This window comes from Tamandua tetradactyla, chromosome 11 (genome assembly GCF_023851605.1).
Source record: "Tamandua tetradactyla isolate mTamTet1 chromosome 11, mTamTet1.pri, whole genome shotgun sequence".
NCBI lineage: Eukaryota > Metazoa > Chordata > Mammalia > Pilosa > Myrmecophagidae > Tamandua > Tamandua tetradactyla.
This window is the reverse complement of record NC_135337.1, coordinates 83,690,924-83,716,089: the sequence shown is the minus strand read 5'-3', so window position 1 is coordinate 83,716,089 and position 25,166 is coordinate 83,690,924. Positions and strand designations below refer to the sequence as shown.

The 25,166-nt window shown below is 42.0% G+C and overlaps 1 protein-coding gene across 3 annotated transcripts; it reads left to right on the top strand.

Moving 5' to 3' along the window:
• The first annotated feature begins 3,038 nt into the window (after positions 1-3,038).
• Positions 3,039-21,377, top strand: LOC143650552 (uncharacterized). 3 transcript variants are annotated; one of them, XM_077121461.1, is made up of 14 exons: positions 3,396-3,604; positions 4,215-4,328; positions 6,628-6,649; positions 7,375-7,463; positions 7,730-7,807; positions 8,243-8,312; positions 8,480-8,597; positions 14,200-14,260; positions 14,371-14,406; positions 14,486-14,553; positions 14,652-14,749; positions 16,386-16,459; positions 18,704-19,514; positions 19,785-21,377. In XM_077121461.1, exons 1-14 carry the CDS (start codon positions 3,527-3,529, stop codon positions 21,128-21,130), a joined length of 3,063 nt encoding a protein of 1,020 aa, XP_076977576.1. In that variant the 5' UTR covers positions 3,396-3,526; the 3' UTR covers positions 21,131-21,377. The 3 variants fall into 3 exon arrangements, with proteins under 3 accessions (XP_076977575.1, XP_076977576.1, XP_076977577.1); XM_077121460.1 differs by having other exon boundaries at positions 3,039-3,604; positions 18,704-21,377; XM_077121462.1 differs by lacking the exons at positions 3,396-3,604; positions 4,215-4,328; positions 6,628-6,649; ... (7 more) ...; positions 14,652-14,749; positions 16,386-16,459 and having other exon boundaries at positions 18,408-19,514; positions 19,785-21,048.
• The last annotated feature ends 3,789 nt before the right edge of the window (positions 21,378-25,166 follow it).

The window sequence follows — 25,166 nt, the reverse complement described above, 5'->3', positions numbered from 1 at the left end:
ACCCATGATTAAATGGTCTGCCCCATTGTTGAGTCCAACAGGCCACACTGTCATCTCATGTGTGATAAAATGTTCACCACATGGATTTTTGGAAACAAACTCCTCCTTTGACTTGAAATCTAAGAACACAAGGAAATTTTTAAAAGTTCAGAATTTCATAGTGTGACACAGAGTTTATTTTCAAATTCAGCAACCCGACAAACGACTGCAGTGTTGTTTTTAAACTGGAGGGAGTCTAGGAATGGATAGAGCTAAAAGAAGACGTATTTGAAAGCTAAACAACATGGACATCAGGAGCAGAATGTCAAGGTGTTAACTGATAGAAAGACCTGGGTGCACAGCTGTTCAACATTCCTCCCGACTCCTTAGTGCTCAGGCTTTCTGAACAGGTACCCTTCAGGGAGCATCCACTCTCCTGCATGCTCACGAATGAAGATCCCTCTCCCCTGCCTGCCCAGGAGACATCCCTCGTGTCTTTGAGAGTTCACTAGTGCAGGACCTCATCTTCCTGCCCTTAGACTCTGGCTCCCTTCTTCAGAATGTGGATGATTTATTAATCTGCAGTCCTACTAGGGAAGCCTCCCTCATGGACACCATTGCCAAATGGGGATATCTAGTGTCAGCTTGTAAGGCTCAACTTGCCTGCAAATAGTTCTTTACCTTGGGTTTCTCCTCAGCCCATGGGAGCGCTCTTGTCACCCCAAAGAGTCCAGATTATATGCTTAGTGCTACCACTGATCGAGAAACAGGTAATAGCCTTCTTGGAGATGACAGGATATTGCACGATCTGGATAACCCATGTGATGTTTAGGTTCTGGTGTCAATTTGACCAAGAGATTATGCCCAGTTGTCTGGTCAGTCAAGCACTGCCTTGACTGTTGCTGCAAGGATATTTCATGGCTGGTTGATAAGCTGGAAGGCTGGAGTATTAAATCATCAGTCAGTTGATGCATATATGGCTGATTACATTTGTGATCAACTAAGGCGTGTCACTCACAATAAGATAATCCAATCATCTGAAGGCTTTTAAGGAAGAAAAGAGACTCTTTCATTCCTTCTTCAGCCAGTGAGCCTCTCCTGTGGAGTTCATCCAGACCCTTCATCAAAGCTGCCGTCTTCACTACTGCCCTCCAGATGTTAGAATCTTCCATTCCCACAATTGCATGAGGCACCTTTACACATCTCATATTTGTAGGTATCTCCTGTTGGTTCTGTTTCTCTAGAGAACCCTAACACACCCCAATTTGGAGGAACTGCATAGCCTGTGTGTGAAACCATCAGCGGTGTAGACAGTGCCCCCTTGGAATGGGGTGCTGAATAGCCTGCCTGCCTTGGGCCTGACACATAAATAAGCCCCTTTACCTATGTGTAACTGAAAAGAAAGGGTATCATTAGGAGTCTTAGTACAAAACTTGGAAACATTCCCCGACCTGTGGCACACTTTTCAAAGCCATTAGATGCCACATTACAGGGATGGCTGCCCTGCCTCACAGCAGCAGGGTCCTCCAAGCTGACACAGGGACAGACTCTACCAGTGTATACTCCTCACCAAGTCAGAGACATGCCAGAGGCAAAAGAACCTCAGTGGCTTTCAAATAATAGGCTCCTGAAATATCAGGCCCAGTTCTTAGACACACCAGACGTTCAAATCCAAGTCTGAACCACTCTAAGCACAGCTACCCTATTGACTGCAAGTCCCAGATCAGGAAAATGTAACCCTAGGACACAAATGCACAGAGGCACTAGTTCAGAATTATTCTAGCAGGTCAGCCCTCCTGGCCCACATAACCCAGACTTAGAATGATTTCTGGATGAGAAAAGCGTTGTGAAAGGAGTTAGAAAGGCAGGCGATGCTACTGTCTTTCTCCTGGAGATTATGCAACAAAGTCTCAACCTTCTGGACCCTCTGCACAAGGGGCTGAACTCAGTGGCCTCTCTAGGGGTGTAGCATTAGCAGCTGGGAAGAATGTTAATCTGTCTCGCAAGTTTCAAACAGATGTTGCAAACGACCACAGTGTGCCAAGCCCAAACCAACAGTAGTTTTAAAAACCTTATGGAGTGCTCTAGGCTCTAAGTCTGTATAAAAGCTTTTCTTAGTAAATGACTTTTTTCCTGAAGATTGAGAGGATGATCAAATGAGAGGGAGCAGATGTAATTAGAAGTTAGGATGTAACAAATAACTGTGACTCTGACTTATTATGTAGATATTTATTTTTAGTGTCTAGTGTTTTAGAATAGCCAGAAAGAAATACTTGAAGTGATTTAACCCTAACCCAGTACTGGACTTTGATATTGATTATAAAACTACATAGCAAAAACAAACAAACAATAAAAGTTGGCTGCCCTTATTGTTTGGAGTTACTTCTGGAGGTTTTATTACTTTTAACAGATTCAAATGTATTTCTGACAATACTAAACTGTCTTAAAGAAACTTAGGTAACCTACCTCTATGGCAAGTCTTAAAATTTCATAGAGTCCATATATATATGTAATGACAATACTACACTCTCTTAGGTAGCCTTAGGTAACCAATCTCTATTTTCCATTGATGGATATTTGCCTTATTTCCAGATTTTGGCCAATCCCAACGAGGCTGCTATAAACTTCGGGTCTGTGCTTTCCAGCTCTCATAAGCGCTGATATCTGAATAACATATTTTACTGAATTCAAGTTTAAAGGGGAACCACCAACTTATCCCCCTAACAGGGGTGCAGGGGCGTTCCCATTGCTCGGAGGCATCTGAGCACTTGCTATGGTTGGACACTTTCATTTGTAACCGGTTGGGGGTGTGCAGATCTATCAAGATGGCTTTGTGATTCCCCAGTGACTCCTGAGGTTCAACAGTTTTCATGAATTGATGCATTTGTATTTTCCAAATTATTTTGCCCATCTTTCTGTAGGACTGGCAACGTTGCTCTCACGGATTTGATGGGCTTTTTAAAAGAGCAAGTATTTAGAGAGGGACAAGGACAAGAAATCAGAAATTCCCTAACGGTTCTGGAGAGGAACTGTCGTTGGGATGGCATGGGGGGGAGCAGAGGTGGGGGAGGGGCATTCTAACAACACTCATGGGGCGGGGTTCCACTGTCACGTGCCAGGAGGAAGGCTTCTGATTGGGCGAGGGGGGAGATATAAGACGCCGGGTTGCTAAGGTAGCGGCCAAACGGGAGAAGGCGGAGAGGAGGTCTGATCCTCCTCCACCTGCTCCTAGTGCTCCTGAGCGTCCGACCGTACCTGCTTCTGTATCCTGACATTTCACCTGCTGACCCGATTTTGAGCCCATTTTCCACACTCTCTGCCTAATTTTCCCACTCAGAACCCTCTGCCTTTTCCCCTGATTCCTCTACTTCCATCCCCCATCCCAAGTACCAGTTCCGTGCCATCCTTCCTGTCCTTTTCCTCCCCTTCCTCATTCTCTACCCTTCCCCCCTCCTGACCCACCCCTTCCCTCTCCCCACCCCACCCCTTCCCCTCCTCACCGCACCCCTTCCCCTTCCTCCACGGGCCACCCCTGCCCTCCTCCAAAATGGGGTCTCTGGGGCTCCTCTTTTGGCTCCTCCTGGTCCAGTCATCCTGGTCAATGTTGGGTCACCCAAATGCCAGTGTGAGTAAATGTTGCGCTTGCCTTACTTCATTTTAAATGGGTTGTCACATTGCGATTTTAAATGATGAGTTTCCCTTGGGGTATTTGAGGGGAGATAGGTCCTCTTTGCAGGGGTGCTGGACAACAACCCATCTGCCATCTGTCAATATAGATTAATAGTCATTTTGTAGAATATTATATAAAAGGAACGTATAGTAGGTAGCTTTTTCTTTTTTCTGGGCTCTTTTACTCATAATAATCATTTTGAAACTTAGCTGATATCGCATGTATTAACAGTTTGCTCCTTTATCAGTGGGTTTTACTCCATTCGTGTATATAACAACCTGTTAATCCATGGCCTTGTGGAAGGCACGGAGACTGAGTGTTCCACTTAAAGGTGCCACATTCACAATTTCCAGTAACAAAGCCAGCTAAGCACAAAACACGAAGCTCTCAACGTTCCATCTTCCTTGAAACAGTGGAATCCATTGGAGAGTTTTGAGGGACATGGTTATGTCTTAGAGCCCATTTAAGATTTCTATGAGTGGTTTTTTGTAACTCTTATATTGTACAGTTTTTGAGGTTCTTATTATTTCAAGTATTGCTATTTCAACTAGTTGATATTTTATAGGACCATTTTCGAATTGGACCCGATATTTATGGATTTCCACTGGTGGCTGTCAATGTTGCTGTCTTCTTGGGCATTATTTCCATTGTCATGTTCTTAAGGATATGTATTCCAGATGTGAGTATTTCAATTAACTCGCAAGCATACTGTAAGTCATAATAAACCTAAACGTTTTATAGTTGTGGTCTTCTTGTTTCTTTTAGGGTACTAACATGAATGCAAAAATGGTGTTTGAAATTGAAGCTAAACTGGTAATATCATTAGTTTAAATTTTGGAGGTAAAGCACTCAGGGAGCCCCATCGACTTATCAAACAAACAAACAAACAAACAAAAAAGAAGCAAATGAAAAACCAAACAAAAATTCAATAAATGTTTTCTCTAATAAGGGGATACTCACATAAAATAAGAATGAAATGTGACCCCCACCATACAACATCCAAGAAATAAAATAAAATAAAAAGGAACTTAGGAAACAAGACAGCTGTATAAGATCAAAGTGAAAACTTCCATTTAAAAATGCTTTCTATTGAAAGTGAAATACTGAGTATTAGCTGGGCACTTTGATTTACTGTTAGTGGAACTGTGAATTCTTACAATACTCCTGGAAAGAAATTTCGTATTATCTAATGCAAGGCCTTAAAAATATTTACACACTTTTATCCAGCATGATCCTACTGCTAGAAACCTACAAAGTTTACCTTCCTACTTTTTTTTGATTGCACTTTTGAAAGTTCTTATAAACACTGAGACAATGTATTCCTCTAGTCATAGAGATACATAGAAAAAGAAGAAATCGTTTCATGTGCTAAAATAATTGCATCATAAATTTACAATATAACTGGATAAAACCTGAAGTCCTACTTAGCCTGAGCCCAACACTAGATCTTTGAATTCACAGTTCACTCTTATGTAGTAAAGATACTCCAGGCATAGAAGCATCTTCCTCTACATGCTTTTTGCACATCCCCTACTCTCTCCTTCGTTACCCTTGAGAACTTCCTTCAGATGAAGAGTGCTTTCTAGGCTGATCTTCCTGGATGCATTGTTCAGTAACACTATAGGTTTCCATGCTACAATAAGTTTCCATTATTACAAGTTTTTTTGAGCTGCCTCAGCAGCTAATCGCCACTTACAATATTTGAATGGGAGAATATGTTCTAGGTAATAGACTGTTCCTTTACCTGGTGTTTCAAAAGGTTCCTGCTTATATTTGGTGGAGCTATACTTCATTGATGTCATTTGGGGATAGTTGGGGTTTTGAAAGGACATTTTGCCCTCTCCAGAAGATTTTTTCATATTGGAAGGGTCTGTCACTAAAGTGGGTTAGGCAGATGGAAGTATCTGATGTTCTGGAGAGGCTGAGCCCTCTAGGTTTCAGGACTTCACTGGACCAGGATCCGTGTGGAAGTTGCAGGTTTCTGGACTTGTATGGAACCCTTGTGGAATCTTATATATCGCCCCAGGTGTTCTTTAGATTGGCTGGATGGTTTTGGTAGGGGCTTGGCAGGTTATGACAGGTAACAAGGTCTAAGTGAAGCTTGCATAAGAGCAACCCCCAGAGTAGCCTCTCGACTCTGTTTGAACTCTCTCTGCCACTGCTACTTTATTAGTTACACTTCTTTCCCCCCTTTTGGACAGGATGGAATTGTTCATCCCAAGGTGCCAGGGCCGGATTCATCCCTGGGAGTCCTCTCCCACGTTGCCAGGGAGACTTTCACCCCTGGATGTCATGTCCCACGTAGGGGGGAGGGCAACGATCTCACTTACAGAGTTGGGCTTAGAGAGAGTGAGGCCGCATGTGAGCAACAAAAGAGTCCTCCAGAAGTAACTCTTAGGCATGCCTACAGATAGGCTAAGCTTCTCTGTTATCCAAGTCCATGATATTGCCTTTCCTTTGTTTGCTCACGGGCTTTTAAAACAATCCTGGTTCTGAAACTCATGTTTTCATCTGGACGTGGACAAATAAGTGCTTTGAGGTTATTGATGCTTTAGTGTATTTATTATAAAAACGTCTCCCATTCTCATTATTAAAAATGAGTAGATTTGTTCATGTTTAGAAATGAGGAGAAAGATTTTTATCCCCAAACTGGGGATAAATTTTATCCCCAAATTAGGGATAAGGTAAATTAGGTATTTACCTTAGTGCTTTTGCCAGAAAATGGTAATGAAGTATTACATACCATTTAAATTATGTTTTAAAAATCTTTCTTTTTTTTTCATTGTTTGGATTAATTATCCTAAACCCACCCAATATTAAAACTTCACTTGGACGTAATTTTGACAGTTTATCTGGAATTAGCAGATTTGTAATTCTTCTAACCAGTTTGCAATTCTTCTAAAGTAAAAATCAGTCTCTCATAAGAATATTCATTAACTATTTTGACATTAAATTTAATATTGTTTACTTTCTTCTAGGTGGGGCACAGATTATATTCAGGTAAGATTTTAGTTTATGTTTTCTGTGAAAGAGTTTCTCAATATTGGTGCTTGATGTGGGTTTTAATTCAGTTAGAATAAAATGCCATGAGTTAAGAGGTCTGGTTTCTTGATAACTGGAAAATGTTAAAATTCCTGGTCTGAATGAAGAAGAAGGTAGCATTACTGCCAACAGGAAAAAGGGACTGAGAGGAGGGACAAATTATGGGGGTCTGAAGAACAAAAGTTCTGTTTAGAAAAGCTTAGGGAGAAATTGATGACATTAGTCTGAGTTTTGGGGTGATAGGTGACTGGCACAATCTGGATCTAGGGACAAATGAGACACTATTGGTGTATGCCAAGGAAATTCAGGCTCAGAAAAGGTTCCAGTATTGCTGGGTAAAGTAGATGTGTAATAGATACTTGTACCAGATGATAAGAAGTTTAAGTGGTGGGAACCATTAATTCTAGTGGAGAATGATTAGGAATGAGCATGACGCAAAATGGGGGTAATGAATTCCACACACGCATCATATGTCGGGGTAATTAAGTATTGATGTCTGTCGAAACTCAGGGTTCCAATACATTGCATATCAGGGTCTGATGTGAGAAGTAAATGCCAGTCAGGAAAGTCTGAAATTCTAGGTGCTATTCGAGGCTCTTTGCCCCCATAATACCAGATCATGCCCCTTTACTGCTGGTACATCAGGGCAATTCCTTCTTATTAATTTCTTCTAATCTTCTTAGGGACAGTTCTCCAAGTCAAAGAAGAAATCTCAGAGGCTATGAAGGAACACAAAATAATCAGAGAAAAATTATCTGAATACAAAGATAAGGTATATATAGATTTTGCTATTTCCAGGTTTCAATCTTGAGCTCTTTCCATGGGTCTTATTATTCCATTCTTATTGTAGGATTTCTTTCATTACAGTGTCTTCTATCACAGTTTGTTTTCTATAAGCATTCTAAATCTGCAGCCAGCATCATAAGTATAGAGTATTGTGTTCTTTACTTCTGTCAGGGCTCATGTACTCGGGGCTTGGTTTCAACACCACTGTCATTTATATTTTGAACTCTGAGTCCTTTATTATATATTTTAAAGATCATCAGACTGAAGGATGATGTGGGGGAACTCCGCAGAGTAAAAATCAGTCTCTCGGAAGAAGTGAATTCATACAAGGTAAAAGTATCTTCTTCATCCTGGATCACACCTTAAAAATGGAAGTAAAAGTGTTGCATAATCATTACTAACCTGAATATGCTTCGTGTAGGGTAACAGCAAAATGCTCAGTGGGGGGGTGGGCCATGGTGGCTCAGCAGGTAAGAATGCTTGCCTGCCAAGCCCGAGGACCCGGGTTCGATTCCCGGTGCCTGCCCATGTAAAAAAAAATTAAAAATTAAAAAAATAAAAAAATAAATGTTCAGTGGAATCATCAAAATCATAAGTGATGTGTTTGAAGGAATGCAAGTCCCATCGGAACTGGAGGGAGGTCAGAAGATCAAGGACCAAGAGTTGGTAAAAGTGTTGTTGCTAAATCTTTCCACGTTTTGGTGTTTGAGGTTTTGTTTGCACATTGGGTGCAAAATTTCTCAAAATCTCTTTTGCAATTTTTAGGCAAATCGTGCAGTGCCAATGTTCCAATACGGCCTGCGAGGCTTGGCCCCCAACCACTGTACCCTGGAAGGTAGGTGCTTATTGAGGAGAAAGTGTGACTTAATGTAAATGCTCCCACATTGGAAGGTAAGGAATGGTTTCCTGATTTCTGGACTTGGGCCCTTTCTTTCAGCCTCCCAACCGTGTTTTCAGGTCCCTGTGCCCACAGTGCAGTACCCAATCTTCTCTACTTTTCAGAATATATTAAAGAAGTGCAAGCTGAACGTGATGCATTGCGCTCCGAGATCAGGGCGTTAGAAGAGGAAAGCAAAAGGCTGGCAGTAAACATAGAGAAGCTCCGAATGTACCTGTCAGAGTAAGATATTCTCGTGTTCGCTGCCTCATATAGTCTTGTGTGAACGACTGTGTGGACCAATGTAGATAAGTTTGTCATTTTTCAGAGAAGTTAATGCCATCTATGTTCCATATATAATCAGTATAAAACTATTTTTTTTTTCCCTTCCTAACGGTGTCTGAGATTCTTGCTTGTAATTTACTTTTGGAGGAAGGAGTTGGTTGCCACCAGTTTCTCCCGTTCAGATGCTATTGTCATTTCGATCATCCATACTCTTTCATAAATTTCTGCAAATTATTTCGCCCTTGCATTCTCTGTGACCAAGTTAACATTGGGATTTTTCTTTCATTTACTGTACTTGGCCTTAAAACTCTTGAGTGGTTGGTGTGAAGGGTTCAGAATGAAATCTTTAAAACAGTGTAAAGAAAAAATAGCCATCGACCATGCCATGTATTTCAGACTTACTAGATGGAAAATATTCAGAAGAAATATTGTATAATATCACAAAGGTAAGGGGTTGGGAGTTACAAAATACAAAGACATCTTTGCAGAGTATACTTGGGTAATTCATTAGGGTATTGAAATATACATCACATTTTGAAATTAGGTAACTTCAAAATAGATACAACTTTATAGTGCATTTTGAATTCTCACTCTCCAAAATAACTGATTTGACATTGGGATTTCTGTCGCCGTTGCTGTTTCTGTCTACTCCTATTCTTTATATTTTCTGTGTATATGACCATCACTGAGAACAGTTTAGTATTTTCTCTGGACTCAGGCAGCTACTGCCTGATGCTAGTAAACACTGAAACTGGACTACCCACTTTATCCCTCTCTCTCTGCTTAGCAAACAGCCAGTTTATTCTTTCTCCAAAACTTTTTGAGGTTCACACTTAATGTCTGGCCTTGACAGACTCAGGTCTCTTTGCAGTGTTTGTTTTTAGGGCTCAATCTCTCCACCAGTGGTCATTCAGTCACCTAAAGAAATATTGTTTTCCTTCTTGGTGTAGATTTGGTGCCTCCAACAACCATTCAGTTTGCTGTTTCATGGCTGCCCTATTCTCCTTCCCACAGCCACTTCCTTAGCTCAGGGTCAATCATCTTTCCTGCCCAGTCTCCTAGGGACTTTGTCTGCAATTTCATGTCCCTCTTGCATCTTCAAAGCCTCAATCCATCCACTCCACAGCTGCTGGAGTGAAATTTCTAGACTACGTACTAAGTATATCATTCCAAGATACAATCTACATAGGACGCTCTAGGGTGCATGGATGGTTCAGTGGTATAATGCTTGCTTTCTATGCAGGAGACCCGGGTTTGTTTCCTGGACCATGCACCTAAAGAAAAAAAAAACCCATATATAGGATGCTCCATGCAGCCACGCAGCTGGGTCCAAGTGTAACTCTGTGCTTTTCCTATAGCTCCCTTCTAGGAATGAGTTACAACCAACCTTCAGAGTCAACAGGACCACCAGAAACTTTTTAATATCTGTGTCTGCTGTTCTCTCCTGAGCAAAAATGTCCAGTTACATTCTTAGTACACAACAACCCCCTGCTCACTGAGGTTAAGTCCTTCCGGAGAAGGATGATGCACAAATAGGCAGATAGATACTGAGGACTCACTGATACCTAAAGTAAACCCTGAATGTATGGGTTCTAAATTGGTCCCCATACACGGGACCCATCTTCCAGTGTTCTAAATCTGTCTTCAGTGTGCTCAACTCTGCTGGGAAAATCATTGATTGCATTTATAAATTCAGTTACTTTATTTTTCAGAATTATAGCTATTAGTTCTTCAATGAATTTCATAATTTTGACTTCTAATTTCTAGAACATAGAGACACACTTAAACTTCCCGTTACTTACGTGGTGGTTTCTTTGTCTGGGAACCTCTGAGTCTACTTTTATTGTACTTTGGTTTCTAGTACATCACAATACCTTGTCCTGTCCTTTTTATTCTCGGTTACTTTTTTTTTTACCTTTTTTTTATTAACGGTATAACATGTACAAAACAAAGAAATAAAAAAACAATAGTTTTCAGAGCATTCTTCAAAATGTAGTTACAGGTCAGATCCCAGAGTTTGTCATGGGCTACCATACGATCCTCTCATATTTTTCCTTCTAGCTGCTCCCGAATATAGGAGGCTAGAGGGCTTAAATACTTTGTTATCATCACAATCAATTTTTTCCCCTTCTGTTTTGGTGAACAATAACATATATACAAAAAAGCTATAAATTTCCAAGCACAGCACACAATTAGTTGTAGAACATATTTAATACTTTGACATGGATTACAATTTCACAATTTTAGGTTTCTGTTTCTAGCTGCTCTAAAATACTGGAGACTAAAAGAGATAACAGTTTAATGATTCAGCATTCATATCCATTTGTTAAGTCCTATCTTCTATGTGTAATTCCACTGTTATCTTTGATCTTTCCGTACATCTCTTTGGGGTTGTTTGGGCTATGGCAATTCTAAATTTTTGATATTGGAAAGGTCTGTCACTAATATGCGGTAGGGAGAGAAACTGGGCTAGGTTTCAGGACTTATCTGGACCAGGCACCCATCAGAGGTTGTAGGTTTCTGGAAAGTTACTCTAGTGCCTGGAACCCTTGTGGAATCTTATATATTTCCCTAATTGCTCTTTGGGATTGGCTGGAATGGTCCTGGTTGGGGGTTGGCAGGTTATGATAGGTAGCAAGGTCTACCTGAAGCTTGCATAAGAGCAACCTCCAGAGTAGCCTCTTGACTATTTGACTCTCTCTGCCATTGATTATTTTATTAATTACACTTCTTTTCCCACTTTTTGTCAGGCTGTTATTGTTGATCTCATGGTGCCAGGTCTGGATTCATCCCTGGGATTCATCTCCCACATCTCCAGGGAGACTTTCACCCCCGAATGTCATTTCCCCCATAGGGGGGAGGGCAATGATTTCATTTGTAGCATTGGGCTTAGAGAGACTGAGGCCACATCTGAGCAACAACAGAGGTCCTCCAGAAGTTACTCTGAGGCATGCCTATAGGTAGTCTAAGCTTCTCTGCTCCCTACATAAGCTTCACAAGAGTAAGCCTCATGATTGAGGGCATGGCCTGTTGATTTGGGTATCTGCTTGCTTACTTTTTTACTGACCATTTGGGCAAAAAAATTTGAAATTGAGGCATGGGATATTCATTTGAAAGAGAAAAGACTGGAATTTATTTTTGGTGGGTGATTAGGAACATTAGAAATCTTGGAGCCTTTTGAGTCAATAATTGTGATTTTTCAAAAAGGCTCAATCCCTAGAGCAGCCAGTGTATTTACTGGTCACCAGAACTCCTAATTTGTAGCTTTTCAAGTTCCCAAATGCCAGGGTGCCACCTTCTAAGCACATGCACATGTAGAAACTCTACCAAACTTGCTTGTATCTCAGCAGTCTCTTCTGGAATTCATCAGCGAACCTAGGGAAAAATACTTTGAATGCCAGTGTGACCGTAATCCTTCATTTCTTTCCACTCCTGCATCTTGCATTCATGATGCTTCACTGCAATGTCAACTCAGAGATGATTTTGCTCACATGGGTCATATTACTTGATTCTTTTTGTTCTCAGGGGCAGATCAGGTGATTCAGACCCATTGACCCATGACCTGTAGGAAACTCTCCCTGAAACTTCTTTCATGACTCAGGTTCCTGTTTATCCCTTCCCAAGATCTGGGCCTCAATGGTACTTTTTATGTACCACCCTGAGAGCTCTTTTAGGGTGGGGTCTGTGCCCATACCCATCTGTATCCTGTGACTTTTCATGGCATCCACCACCGTGTAGCCCCTGCAGAGAACATCTCTGGAAGTACTGGTCAGGTAGTTAGAAATGAATGCATAAACCTTCTTCCTCTCTTCGGTGTTATTGTCCTTGATGCCTGGAGTCATTTGTGTTCCTCCTGAGCCATAGAAAATCACAAGTCAAGTGGTGAATCTTTAGAACCAGAACCATGAATAAAATACAAAAGCACGAGCAAATAAATCTCAAACCTTCAGTGTCAGTGAACACAGTCTTGTTAAAGTAGATTGATGCACTGAACTCAGAGGTTTTCCAGATAAATCTGTTTCTGGGACATAAAACTCTGATGATGTGTCAGTTCAGATCACATTCAATTCAGTAGTTCCTGCCAGTACTAGTATTTCTTTGGTCTCAACCATGAACCTTAGGGTAGCTGGCAGGAGTCCCACATGTGAGCTGTGGACACTCGAGGATTGAGCAGCATTTAGCTGCCATGCCCTGGAAGGGTCTCGCTTGGTCTGCCGGTCTGTGATGGGGCCTCTGGCCTTGGACTGAGAAGTGTGGAGAAATCAGAGGCATCAGCCCGAGTCAGCCTCATGTGTCGGTTTCTGGTGACTTGGTCCATCCTGATTTTCTACAATGGAATAAAGAGAGCTTTCACCCAAGAAACTGGCCCCAGGCAGGCACATAATGTGGCTCATACTTCCTTTTTAGATTTGTTCATGCTATGTCCTAATGAATAGGAGAAGAGAGCTATGAGGGGAAGCTCTGAAATGCAGGTGAAGGAGCCAGGAATCCCAAGTTCTGACTTTTATCTCTTAACAGAAAGGCTTGGATTCTTTCCTCTGCTTGTGTTTGTAAATCCACTGGTTTATGTGGGAGGTGTGAGGGGACATTTGAATCCAGAACTCAGACTGCTGGGAGGGAAACAAAACAGGATTTTACTGAGGGAACTAGCAGTGTCATATGTTTCTTCCCTGTTCCAGGCAGCTGGAACTAAAAGAATGCAAGAAGCGGGAATATGAGAGGCGGCCATTAGCTGCAAAGGAGAAGGCAAAAGCAGCCATGCAAGCAGCTCAGAAATACAAATGAGTTCAGCTGCTGAGCAGCAGTGGCTCTTGGAAACCCTGCTTGTGTGTTTTTTCTGTTTTAATTTTTAATCCTTTGTGCATTGGTCAGACCCAATTACCACAGAAGCATTCATAAATGGTCAGAAGACAGGTATCTTGAGAATATTCACAAGCAAAAATAATTTGTTAAGTTGACCAATTAAAGAAGTTATCAGACATGTCCTGCTTTCCAATGATGGCCCAGCTATTCAAGAACTTACTTCATGCAAACATTTCTGGCGGTGTTATAAATTATCATAATTCCTTGGGAAAGCAGTTTGGTGTTGGATGAATCAAAATCCATACAGATGGGTGGGCCACGGTGGCTCAGCAGGTAGAGTTCTCGCCTGCTATGCTGGAGACCTGGGTTCGATTCCTGGTGCCTGCCAATGCAAAAAAAAATAATAATAAAATCCGTATAGATGATTTTGCCATTTCATAGGACCAGCAGTTACAGCCTGGGGAAATATGCAAAGAATATAATGATGGAGGATACACAATAACAGAATTACTCAGGGACAGAGTGAGAGCAGTTAAAGACAGTATAGCATATCAACTCAGAATCCAGGCAGCAAATGTTAAATAAGTTAACTAGAAATACCTTTGATTCTCCTGCTCTATAATCATGTGAAATGTGTTTTTACATGTAGATAAAGTCCATCGGGGTACGGTTGTGAGGGCGATGAGAAGATGTTTAGAGTACTTATATTTGCATTCAGTGTTGTGCTTTAACTGATTAAAATAATTATAATACATAGGCGAAGAATGGAAGAAATGAAACGAAGAATGTGGAAGTCAGAGAGCTCGTTCAGACATCAGGTATCCTCCCCTGCCTGACAGTAGCAGAATTCTGTAGGACCTAATGCATGTGATTCCAGCGAGTCTCAGAACCCTAAACATGGTTTTTTGTGATGTGTTGTCTTTTTCAGCTCATCCTTCACGAGGAGAAGGCTCATGACAACTGGGTAAACATTTTTTTTTCTTTCATTCTTCTTCTGCATAATTGACCACCACACTAAATATAAGTGTGTTTGTCCCCCTTAGCTCAGAGCTCGTGCTTTACAGAGGGAGGTGCTTGTGAAGGACACTGAATCTCATGAGTTGAGACAGAGGTAAACAGTTTTTAAGGCTAAGCAGTTTGGTATCCAAGAAAAGACTTGGGTTTCTGTATCTTATTATTATTATTTTAAAATCTTTCTTTATATTCAAGATTATTGGAAGAAACTGAAAAAAACAATTTGCGAGGAGAATGCAGGATTTGGAAACCAATGCCAGGAAGATATGACATACAGAAATCTCCATGGAGAGGTAAGGAGCACAGTGCCAAGAGCAGGTATTATTTTCTGCAGCCAAATCCACATAGTGTGGGTTATCATTGTGCTGCTAGAAAACCATCCCAAAGACTTAGTAAAGACCTCATAGTGCCTCATGGGGTGAGAAGACAATGTTCCCCTCCTCCTGCCCCAGCCAGAATGGCTATTTGCACCCATCCCCTGGGACTAGGGGGTCATGCTCTCCCATTAATGTTGAATCACAGCTTACTGGACGCCTCCCCCAGGTTCAATTCTTAACTAAAGAGATATGACTAGAAGGGAACTGGGTCAGGACCCACCTCCCACCATGCAATACCCAGTTTGAAGGATTTATTTTACCTTTTTTTTTTTTTTTATAAAAATAACATGAACTGCATTTTAGAATGTGGGCTCTATGTCCTGCCTAGAGAAGAAATTTTCATGCTTTGTGTTTTGGCTATGCTTTGTGTCTACTTCAACAGGGCTTTAAGGCTGCCAACAAGGATTTCTTGTTGTTGGATGTCCTTTTTTTCTTTTCAGTTTAATTTTTATTGAGATACGAAGTATTCATCATACCTTTAATACCTTTGTAATTTGAATCCTATGATGCTATAAATGTAACCTCAAGTCATACCATTAATGCCCTGTGGATTGTTCCTTTTCTCCGGCTATAATATTAATGCCTATAAGTACTGCTGTCCATAAGCTTTTATATACACCTGGGCAGATACAGAAGTCAGATTAAATATAAATTGAAAGGACCGACCAGTGCTGATCCATGCATAGGTTATTCTTCCTGTCCAAAGCAGTTCTTATTTTTATTTTATGTTTCTTTATTAGAGAAGCTGTGGGTTTACAGAATAATCATGCATAAAATACAGGATTCCCATATACCACCCTATGATTAACACCATGGTTTAGTGATTGGAATGGAACCTTGTTAAAAATGATGAAAGTACCTTTTTTTCCTGCAATATTAACTACAGCCCGTGGTCTGTCTTAGGGTTCACTGGTTATGTAGTGTAGTTCCAGGGATTTAAAAAAAAATGTATTCTGATACTACGTATTGAAATATTCCCCTTTAAATCACATTCATATATATGTTTCAGAGCTTTTAATTACATTCACAATATTATGCCACCAGCACCAGCATCCATCACCGAAACTTTTCTATCATTCCAAATGGAACACTCTACATTTTAAGTCTGAAATTCCATATCCTATCCCTACCCCATCCCATAGTAATCCGTATTCTCGATTCTGACTCTATCAGTTTGCTTATCGTAATTGATTCAAGTCTGCCTATAAATCATTCACCCTTCCCATACTTACTGAGAGACTCTTGTTTTAGTGTTGAGGTCAAGATACAGTTGAGACCTAACCTGTCCTCAAGTGCTTTGCATGTTGTAATAACACCTGGATTGGCAGGCAGGGCTTTATGGTGTCCTTCTCAGGGATCAGGGGACAGTCCCTGTCCTGGTCATCAGGGGTCATCTAAGGCACCTAGGAAACCCTGGGTCTCTTTTGGAGACCTGAGTGTGTAAAGAGTCTAAGGCAGTGAAAGAAGGGTGTGTAGGGGCAGTGAATCTTCTGAACAGAATGTGCAAGTCAGAATAAAGCTGAGACAGTTCTCCTGCTTCTTTCTGACCCAGGACCTGGTGCAGCACCCCTATGGAATGGCAGCTCAGGAAGACCACTCCCTACCGAGGCAACGGAGAAGGGCAAGGTAAATGCTGTGGGCATTTTCAATGACAAGGTAACCCCCTCTTCTGTCCTCACCTCTGGGTCTGGGATATCTTGACCATCTCAATTTTCAAAATGCAGCAAGCTTGGCTTCTCCAAGCCCAGCTTATCACCCGTGGGGAGCCTCCAGAAGCTGTATTGCTTAGAGGCTGAGTAGGACCTTCAGTGTTGTATTTCTGTGATGAACACAAGGAGAACCGCACTTAAATCCCATGGCACAACTGACTCCACTGATTTCCTTTACTGTGGGAGGGTGCTGGGTTATCAATAGGAGGTTGCTATTGTTTTTGAGTTTTAAAAACTTCTCAGTTTTGGGCTGGGTGTAATCCATATAACTTTACAAGATGAAAAATCATCCCTCCAACTTTTTCTTGTATGCTTCATTCAATTGTGAATGCTAGTCAAGGTAGATTCATTGTAAATTTCATAAGTCAGTTTGTCCCACCTCTGTTTGGAAATGTGCTGTTGAAGAATCCCAAAAGATTTTTCTACTAGGTACAAGTATTTTGAATGATGAGAACTTATGTATTAGTGTTCTAGTTTACTAGCTGCCAGAATGCAATATACCAGAAACGGAATGGCTTTTAAAAGGGGTGATTTAATGAGTTGCTAGTTTACAGTTCTAAGGCCGAGAAAATGTCCCCATTACAACAAGTCTATAGTAATGTCCAATCAAAGGCATCCAGGGAAAGATACCTTGGTTCAAGAAGGCCGATGAAGTTCAGGGTTTCTCTCTCATCTGGAAAGGCACATGGTGAACACGGTCAGGGCTCCTCTCTCAGCTGGAAGGGCACATGGCAAATACAGCATCATCTGCTAGCTTTCTCTCCTGGCTTCCTATTTCATGAAGCTCCCCAGGAGGCACTTTCCTTCTTCAACTCCAAAGGTTGCTGGCTCGTGGACTGTGCATCATGGTGCTGCAGCATTCTCTGCTCTCTCTGAGTCTCTCATTCTCCAAAATGTTTCCTCTTTTATAGGACTCCAGTAAACCAATCAATACCCACCCAAATGGGTGGAGACATGCCGTCTCTTAATCCAGTTTAACAACCATTCTTGACTAAACCACATCAACCAGGGAGATGATCTCATTACAGTTTCAAATATACAGTATTGAATAGGGATGATTCTACCTTTATGAAATGGGATTTATATTAAAACATGGCTTTCTTAGGGGGCAAATATCCTTTCAAACCAGCACAATTAGTAAGAGCAAAGGTACACTAAACTGAGACATTGAACATTGACAGTCATTCCCTGTTGGGCTAATTCCAGCAAAGGTCTTACGTTGAATTATGTTCACCATCAGCATGATCTCTTGGGGCTTGTGCAGGCAATAAAGCTGGTGATTCCCCTGATCATACCTCATGCACCTTTCCTCCTTGAAGTAGAACATTTATTGAATTCTGTTATTTAGAATTCCTGACTCAATTTTCATAGAATAAAAGTAATGTGCATCTCACAGTGTACTAAACTGCATTATCACCTAGGACTTAAGATAAACAGTAAGGCTGAGCCTAATTGTTTCTATCAGAAAACACTTTCCACATTCTCTTGCAGAACTCTGGGGATACCATCTCCCCAGAGACCATGAGCCTATAGGCAGAATTTCTGGAGTGTAGAAGACCCTTCTGTCAGGGAAGGAAGCAGAGGGAGACAAGCAGATCTTGCAAGCAGAGCTGTTGTTGAATCAGCTCTGCCTCTTAAATTTGTGTACCTCTGGGCAAGTGCTCTAGTTCCTCTCTGTGGTTCTGTCCCCTTCCACCAAGAAGGGGACTGTTCCACTTAACACACAGAGTCTTGAGAAACAGAGATGAGCCAGGAAAGGCTGGAGGAAGGTTCTCTGAAAAGAAGCTATTTCATTTCTTTTAATTCTGTGTGTTCTTGATAGCAAATAGTGAGCTTCTGTGGTGGAGGTGAAGGGAGGAGGGTCAGGTGGGTCCTTGGAATGGATGCTTCAGGTGGGAATACTCTGTCTTTATTCTTTGGAATTGCCTCTGTTAGTTCCCAGAAGAGCCCCCACCACACATGTCTGCAGACATGGCCGTGACCTGTGTGGTGACAGCTGTTCACTCTGTGCCATCAATGAACTCTTCCGTGACTGAGTGGGAAGTTGGAATTTCCAGGCCCTGAGGTTGCTCAGAGGGGAAAGGTGCCAGGCTTTGACAGTTGCTTCCTTGGGTTTCAGCTTTGGTCTGTAATATGTGAACTCAACTCCTTCTGTCTTCAGGTCAAAACGACTGCAAGAGGGCCCCCTCTTTTCCCAAGACCACCCTTTATGGACCACCCTGTGAGAGAACTTATGTCACCAATGGAGAGATATGGGCTGTCTCCTCCACCTTGGGAGTGTTTTCGGCCTTGGCGTCCACCTTCACTTCCAGCTGGACCTCTGCCTCTACCTGCATTTCGACTGCCACCTCCACCTGGAACACAACCTCCACCTCCACCTGGACCACGACCTCCAGCTCCACCTCCACCTGCATCACAACCTCCAAGTGGAACACCATCTCCACCTCCACCTGAAGAACGACTTGCAGCTCCACCTCCACCTGGACCACGACTTCACGCTCCACCACCAACTGCACCAGAATCACCATGTGGAACACAATCTCCACCTCCACCTGGACCACGACTTGCAGCTCCACCTCCACCTGGACCACGACCTGCATGTGGAACACCACCTGGACCACAACCTCCAGGTGGAACACCACCTCCACCTCCATCTGGACCACGACTTTCAGCTATACCTCCACCTGGACCGGAACCTCCATTTGGAATACGACCTCCACTTCCACCTGGGCCACGACTTCCAGGTTCACCTCCACCTGGACCACGACTTCCAGTTCCACCTCCACCTGCACCACAACCTCCAGGTGGAACACCACCTCCACCTCCACCTGAACCACGAATTCCAACTCCACCTCCACCTGGACCACAACCTCCAGGTGGTACACCACCTCCACCTCCACCTGGACCACGACTTTCAGCTATACTTCCAGCTGGACCGGAATCTCCATTTGGAAAACGACCTCCACCTCCACCTGGACCACGACTTACAACTACACTTCCACCTGGACCACAACCTCTAGGTGGTACACCACCTCCACCTGGACCACGACTTCCAGGTTCACCTCCACCTGGACCACGACTTCCAGTTCCACCTCCACCTGCACCACAACCTCCAGGTGGAACACCACCTCCACCTCCACCTGAACCACGACTTACAACTTCACCTCCACCTGGACCACAACCTCCAGGTGGAACACCATCTCCACCTCCACCTGGAGAACGACTTCCAACTCCACCTCCACCTGGACCACAACCTCCAGGTGGAACACGACCTCCACCTCCATCTGGGCCACGACTTAAAACTACACCTCCACCTGGACCACAACCTCCAGGTGGAACACCACCTCCACCTCCACCTGAACCACGAATTCCAACTCCACCTCCACCTGGACCACAACCTCCAGGTGGTACACCACCTCCACCTCCACCTGGACCACGACTTGCAGCTCCACCTCCACCTGGACCACGACCTGCATGTGGAACACCACCTGGACCACAACCTCCAGGTGGAACACCACCTCCACCTCCATCTGGACCACGACTTTCAGCTGTACCTCCACCTGGACCGGAACCTCCATTTGGAATACGACCTCCACCTCCACCTGGGCCACGACTTCCAGGTTCACCTCCACCTGCACCACGACTTCCAGTTCCACCTCCACCTGCACCACAACCTCCAGGTGGAACACCACCTCCACCTCCACCTGAACCACGAATTTCAACTACACCTCCACCTGGACCACAACCTCCAGGTGGTACACCACCTCCACCTCCACCTGGACCACGACTTTCAGCTATACTTCCACCTGGACTGGAATCTCCATTTGGAACACGACCTCCACCTCCACCTGGGCCACGACTTACAACTACACCTCCACCTGGACCACAACCTCCAGGTGGAACACCACCTCCACCTCCACCTGGACCACGACTTTCAGCTATACCTCCACCTGGACCGAAATCTCCATTTGGAACACGACCTCCACCTCCACCTGGAGCACGACTTCCAGCTCCAGCTCCACCTGCACTACAACCTCCATTTGGACCACCACCTCCACCTCCACCTGGGCCAAGATTTCCAGCGCCACCACCATATGCACCAGCACATTCATGTGGAACACAACCTCCACCTCCACCTGGACCACGACTTACAGCTCCACCTCCACCTGCAATGCAACTTCCATTTGGAACACGACCTCCACCTCCACCTGGAACACGACTTACAGCTCCACCTCCACCTGCACTACAGCCTCCATTTGGAACACGACCTCCACCTCCACCTCCACCTCCACCTCGACCACGACTTCCAGCTCCACCTCCACCTGCACTACAGCCTCCATTTGGAACACGACCTCCACCTCCACCTGGACCTCCGCTTCGACCTCTGCCTCTTCCTGAATTGAAGCTCCCACCTCCACCTGGACCTCCCCTTGGACCCCCATATCCACCTGGATTTCATCCTGCACCTCCACCTTCCCCATGTGGTCTTAATTTGGGGCTTTTCAAAAAAGCAAAATATCTGTGCTTTTTTATAAGTACTGTTCTACATTCAGGGCATATTAAGGAAGACATGTATTCCTTAGTGTAGCTTATGGTTAAATTTATTCAGTAATGCTTGAATCATTGTAATCAAGAAAATTGTTCGTTCGAAATTTAAATTACTGAATAACAAATGAATTTTAGTTGTTAAGTGCAATCGAGTATCAGGGAGGACACATTCCTCTCTAGCAAGACAATGAGGGAGGTGTATCATAGAACAAGTAGTAATCTAAAAGAGTTCTCAATGTCAAAGCTATAACAATTTAAGCAACAATTAAATTAAGTGGTATTGCTTATGTCTAAGTTTGTCATGGCTTCTATAACAAAATACCAGAAACTGGTTGGTTTTAACAAGAGGACTTGTAGAATCACGGTTTGGATGTTAGAAATCCAAAGTCAAGGTATTAGCAGAAGAGTCCTCACAGTCTGTAGACCTCTGTTGGTAGTTTGCCAGTTATTAAAATTTGCTCATCACATGGCCATCTCTATTTCTACCTCCTTCTATGGCTTCTATTTTCAGGTATAGATTTCCTTTGCTTATAAGGATTTCAGTCATGCCAGATTAAGGACCAGCCTGATTCAATCTGACCTTATCTTAATAGCATCTTCGAAGACCCTAATCATAGATAACTGCATATGTCCATGGCTGGGGTCAAGATCCCATTTATACATGATTTCACACTCCAGGGCCAGGGGATACGAATTGAACATTTCTTTCTGGGTGATGTGATTTAATCTAGTGCAGATTATAATGCAAAGTATAAAATAAATACCCATGAGTCCATACTGATATAAATAAAATAAATATGTGAGAAGAGACACAACTCCTTTGCAGGAGAATTCCAAATAATTTGTGTAAAAGCTCTCCTTAAATTGGAGCACAATTCCCGATTTCTTAAGTGGCTTTCTTCCAAAAAGTGCAATAGTGAATAGTGAGTTTCTTTCTATAAGTACGATCAGGAATAAGGTGGGGAAAGAATAACTTTACAGTTGAGAAACATGACAAATACAACCCTCGCCAGGTGTTAAAGCCAACATCAGCAGTGACACATCACATCGATGGTGCAAACCTTTGTGGTTTTTTTTGCAAGTGCAGGCACCAGGAACAAACTTTTGATTTTATGGGGTGAAAATGGCATTTTGTCTCTGTGGTCTTTCTCCCGGTAGTCCATGATTCCAGTCTAATAATGAGAAAAACACCAAAAAATTCCAGTTGATGGACCGTCTACAAAATACCTGACCAGTACTCCAGAGAACTCTCAATGTCATCTCAAACAATGCTAACCTGAAAAATGTCCCAGCCAAGAGGAGCCTAAGGCTATGTGGTAAGTAATGTAATGTGGTGTCCTGGATGGGATTCAGGAACAGAAAAAGGCTGTTGGCTAAAAACTAAGAAAACTGAATAAACTGCAGGCATTAGTTAACAACACCTTAATGATATTGGTTCATTGATTATAACAAATATATCATAATATACTATGTAATAATAGGGGAAACTAGGTGTTGGGTTTATGAGAACCCTTTATAATTTCTTTACAAATTTTCTGTAAGCCTAAAATTGTTATTAAAAAGTTTCTTAAGAGGGGTGAGAGGGTTGTTCAGTGGTAGAATTCTCGCCTGCCATGTGGGAGACCAGGGTTTGATTCCCCACCCATGTACTTCCCAAACAAACAAGCAAACAAGCAAAAAACAGATGAAAAAAAAAATTCAATGAATGGTGCTGCAACAAGGGGATGCTGACATGGAAAAAGAATGAAATGTGACCCCTGCCATACAGCATACAAAGAAAAAAAAGTTTCTTAAATATTGTGTTTCAATACTTTTATTTATGTTTAGAAATGACACTTAATTTAAGGCAGAAAGCTGCTACATGTAATGCTACAGCACTTGTATACATCTGGCATTTTAATTTATGAAGGAGACATTGCTATTAATTTTTAAACTCGAATTGGAGATGTATTTGAAACTAAAAGAGGAACATCAAAATATTAATGGCGATTATCTCTGGGTGACTGGGTTGTGAAACTAATGGGTGCATTAAAAAAAACAACTTCTAATGGTATAAAATGAGCCTGAATGATGTGTACAATTAGAAAACAACACACAAAATGTTATTGCAAGAGGAAAAAAATACACCTGTCAGAAACAGCCTTCCCCTGAGAGTTATGTGTTGTATAGCAGTCACACATTAGTTCCTTGGTTTAAACTTGCTTTTCTTCGACCTTGAGCTGACCCAGCTCCACGACCCCATTCTAATACCTCTAGGAACACCTTCTATTTTTGCAGAAACTCAACTGCATGCTAGACCTGATAGCTTTTCTGAAGATGTATTTCCCTGGGGGCTGTATACAGGGTTTTGTCCGATTTCATATCGGTATTTTAAGGCTGGTGGATCCTCTCCTTCCTTCTCTAGACCAGACTCTTACACACATTCACATACACACTCTCTTCCAGAAACACTCGCAATTTTTCTTTTGTCAGCTCTGTAAAGAATGCCAGAAAGCCAGAATGGTCTTTTTTCTGAATGAATTCTGATATAGGCCAGTGAGAAGATATCTAGGATGGGAAGAGATAAGATGCATCTTATTCAACAACTGAACGACTGACAACAGACAGGGGAAAAAAAAGCTTAAAATCTCTTCAAGCATTGCAAGCCAGGACTTGGTCCTCCCAAATGCAATGACTGCCAGGGGCTTATCTTTGGAGAGATCATCTTATTGGTCACAACTCAATTCTCTGTTAATTGAGAATTTTGCTCACTTATCTCCTCTGTTTTCTTCCCAAATATTTTATTTCATTGTTATTTTGTGTTATTTACCTAGATCTTACTTCCAAATCATACTTTCTAAAATTAAGCTTGTTCTGCTACAAATAATTAAATCTCTAATAATCACTTTATTTTGAAGTCGCATTTCCATATTCTGAATCTGATCAGTTTGCAAATATATAAATTTCAAGTTGGCTCCTAATTTAAGCGCATGTAAATATTAACTTTATAAAAATCAATACTTTCTGTATACTAAATTTTTTTAAAGAAAGTCACAATTTCAATGCAATTTTATTGAGGTATAGTCATACATCACACAATCCATCAGACGTATACAATCGGTAGTTCACAGTATCATCACATAGCTATGCATTCATCATCATGACCAATTTTGGAACATTTCATTACTACGTAAAAGAAAAAAATCCAAAACAGCCCGTATACCTTATTCCACCCTATTATTGACCCCTAGTATTGGTGTTACATTTGTTACTGTTGATGAAAGAATATTAAGACATTACTATTAACCATTGTCCTTAGGTTGCAACATGTATATTTCCCATATACTCCTCTATACTAAATGCTTATTAATGGTTACATGTAAGAATCTGTAGGAATGTTTTCTGTAAGAGACAGACCGAAACAGAAGGACTGCAGGGATCAACTAAATAATTGTTATCCCTTTTTAGCTATCAGGTATTGACTACTTGCTATTTGCCAAGCTCTGTACTCAGTCCTTTGCATGGACATTCTCATTTAACACTATAAAGTATTAATTTCATTTCACAGTGGATGACATTCCATCAAGGTTAAGAAATTTGACACAAGTCAAACAGCAAATGCAAGGGTCAGACTTGGACCTGGGAAGTTTTATTTAGAAATCAGACACCTCCCACCTCCCTGTGGTTTGAAGGATAAAATATGGGTAGCTTCAAATAGAAAATATGAAATTATGAGTTCAAAACCAATGTATTAAAAGAAGGTAGATGTATTAAAAACTGATGTATTAAAAGCATTATTTGGGAGGTGCTCAGGATAGAGGTAAAAAGCAGTGACCATTCAAGATTTTCAAAGGTTTTTGGTAAATGCTCTCCATCATGATAATGATAGGTAGATGTTAAAAGCTTTAATAACATTATTTTAATTTTCACAACTGACTTTGTGAGGAAGTTGTATTTATTATATGCGCTTTTTAGTTGAGGACCTAATGGTTAGTTAACATAGTCACAGTTTCCCAAAGTCCCACAGCTAATAAATGCCATAGACAGGAGTTAAATGCTATTTAAACTGACATGGGGGCTTTCACCTTTAACAGCTG